At 53.6% G+C, this 2924-nt stretch overlaps 1 protein-coding gene across 1 annotated transcript in view; it reads right to left on the bottom strand.

Annotated features, from left to right (window-relative positions):
* Positions 1 to 2561, bottom strand: part of cd34 (CD34 molecule) — an 8094-nt gene extending 5533 nt beyond the window's left edge. Inside the window, exons 1-3 of the mRNA XM_084479359.1 lie at positions 2499 to 2561; positions 1748 to 2028; positions 1060 to 1134 (exon numbers count right to left, since the gene is read on the bottom strand). Of these exons, the coding sequence (XP_084335485.1) occupies positions 1060 to 1134; positions 1748 to 2028; positions 2499 to 2559 (417 nt within the window). The 5' untranslated portion in view covers positions 2560 to 2561. The remainder of the gene's footprint in view (positions 1 to 1059; positions 1135 to 1747; positions 2029 to 2498) is intronic.
* Between the last annotated feature and the right edge of the window lie 363 nt (positions 2562 to 2924).

The raw sequence follows: 2924 nt of genomic DNA, 5'->3' as shown, positions 1-2924 counted from the left end.
AACTGAGTACTATAACTAAGTACGAGCAGGAGGGGTGGGAGCGGTCGGCTACGCAGAGTCTCGGTGAACTCTGCGTACGCTAATTGATCTTATCCACACCAAGTCCTGGGGGTTTTCTTTAGGCGTCTCAAAAAACGAAATGAATCCAATTTCACAAAATGGAAGCGCATTCCCCCCGTCCCTGAACACTGAGTTGTGCAACAGGGTGGTGACGTCACAGAGTGTGTGTGTGTACACACACAGGCCCGGGGCAGGCCCGCTCTGTTCCCCCTCCACCATGTCTTCACTCTCAGCTGTTCCACCTCATTTCAAATGATTGCGGCCAGGAGTGTGCTGGCCCCGCCCTGACTATTCATCCATGTGACAGTGTGTGTGTGTGTGTGTGTGTGTGTGTGTGTGTGTGTGTGTGTGCGCGCTCCGCAGCACATCGCTCAGGGAGGAAACCCGAGGAAATATCTCCCCGTGGGTCTGCCGCTCCAACTACAAGAATTACCGAGGCTGAAGAATGTCTGAGAAATGTCCCGGGCTTTATCGTCCTCGCGGTTCCGAGCGCTCTCTCTCTCTCTCTCTACGTCTAAACACACGCTCCCTCCACTGGCCCCGCAGCGTAGGGTATAGGGCCCGAGTGTAGGGGCCCACTGCTATCGGCCTTCCTTCTGTGGGCGGGTTTCCACGACGTTTGTTGATGAGTAACTGTGTGTGTGTGTGTGTGTGTGTGTGTGTGTGTGTGTGTGTGTGTGTGTGTGTGTGTGTGTGTGTGTGTGAGAGAGAGAGAGAAAGAGAGAGAGAGTGTGTTTGTGAATGCAAATGTGAATAGTGTGCAAAGAAGTGTCAGGATTGTAGCTTCTGGAGCCATGACAGACACGCCTTTTCTATTGCATGTTTACACCACACTGATTCCTGTACTGTGTTTGTAAAATATGTGTGTGTGTGTGTGTGTGTGTGTGTGTGTTTTTGTGTGTGTGTGTGTGTGTGTTTTTGTGTGTGTGTGTGTGTGTGTGTGTGTGTGTGTGTGTGTATGATGCTTTGTATGAGGCGTCTCTCGCATTGAATACGTACACAGGTGGTGGTCGCCACGACAGCCTTGACGTGTGCGTCGTTGATGCCTTCCTTCACCACACAGTTGACGACGGGCTGCGGGGGAAGCAGACGGCGTCAGCACAGGGAGCAGAGCGCTACGTCCGCCGAGGAAGACCCCCCGGGACCCCGGGGCCCCGGGGGCCCCCGTCTTCCTCTGCGGGAGCCTCCTCCGTGTCTCTACGTCCCTCCTCTACCTCATCAAGTGTTTTCAAAGGTTAACCAATGAACCTGTCCATGATATCACCCCGGTCATGTTAAAACACACACACACACACACACACACACACACACACACACAACGCTCTCCTAAATAGGCCGCACAACATGTCATATTGGCAAGACATCAGACGACAAAAGGTTTTAAAAGGCAGTCTGCTTTCAACTTATTGAGTGAATTTTTCTCACACACACACACACACGTACACACACACACACACACACACACACACACACACACACACACATACACATAAACAGACGCATACACACACACACACACACTGACACACAGAACACACATGTAAATCCCTATGAGTTGGACGGTTGCGTATCTCCCAACACGGTTAGCCTTTATTCTCTAAGACTTTCCACACAACACACCAGCGGCAGCATGCTTCTCCAGGGGCCCGGGGGGGGCGGGGGGCAGGGGGCCCCTGTAGATACTCACCACCACCAGCTTCAGAGGGGCCTGCGTCTCGGGCTCCACGGGGGCCGCCGGGGCGTCGGTGGCGTCGGGGGCGGCGGGGGCGGCGGGGGGCTGGGCGGTGCTCATGGCGGTCTCCTGGCCCGCCGCGTTCAGCAGGCCGGCGATGTCGGTGACGGCGGTGAAGACGTCCAGCGGCGGCTCGGGGGTGGCCGCGCCCGTCGTCTCGTCGTCGGCGGTGGCGGCGGGGGCGTCGGGCAGAGCGGTGGCCTCGGAGACGCCCGGGGCCGGGCTGTCTGCGGCGCCTTGCAGGTTAAAAAAAAAAAAAAAGACAAACGCTAACGTCATAGGGGCGACGGGAGCTCAGTGCGGGTTGAGTTGGGAGGTCGCTAGTTCGATTCCCCCCAGCTCCTCCTTGCCGACTGCTCCTGACGAGCTGGCCATCGCCCTGCGGTCGGTGGACACCGCCGTCGGTGTGTGGAGGTGTGAATCAATGATCAATGATCAATCAATGTGTGAATCAATGATTGGTTAGTCGCTTTGGATAAAAGCGTCCGCAAAATACCCTAAATCTAGATGTAAAAACGTAAAAGAAAAAAGTGTAGAAAGTATTACATATATTGTAGCGTGGTATAGCATGCCTCGAGTTGAAGCTTTTGCAGGGCCGTTAATGACTTGCAGCCGTTGTACTCTTGATCACAAGAGACAGAAAAGCGTGGGACTTGACCGGAGTGTGTGTTGCGTGTTGCAGGAGCGGCCGTGTCGATGGGCCTACCTGTGACAGGCTCCACGGAGGCATCCGTCACCGCCGCGTCTGTGTCGTCCCCTAGACACATCAGACCGTCTGACGATGGAGCGCAGGGGAAAGGAGAAGAAAAACAAACAAAGACGTGATGAGTGAGCGGACCGATGTGATATAGTAGGGGTCTTAAGGGGAGGCTCAGTGTGAACGACGTGGCTGGGGACAGCCATTTTCAATTGTTTGAAGTGTTGACTTTAACAACCAACATTCAATCTGATGTCAACATAATGGAGACACTATTGATTTTCCATGTTCTGAAAAACATCGGAAGATGAAAACACACTTCAATTTCAATGTAAAACCCAAGTAGTGATTTTGTGTGTGTGTGTGTGTGTGTGTGTGTGTGTGTGTGTTTATATGTGTGTGTGTGTGTGTGTGTGTGTGTGTGTGTGTGTGTGT

This window comes from Micromesistius poutassou (genome assembly GCF_964030765.1).
Source record: "Micromesistius poutassou genome assembly, chromosome: 15".
Lineage (NCBI taxonomy): Eukaryota > Metazoa > Chordata > Actinopteri > Gadiformes > Gadidae > Micromesistius > Micromesistius poutassou.
This window is presented reverse-complemented; position numbering and strand designations above follow the sequence as displayed.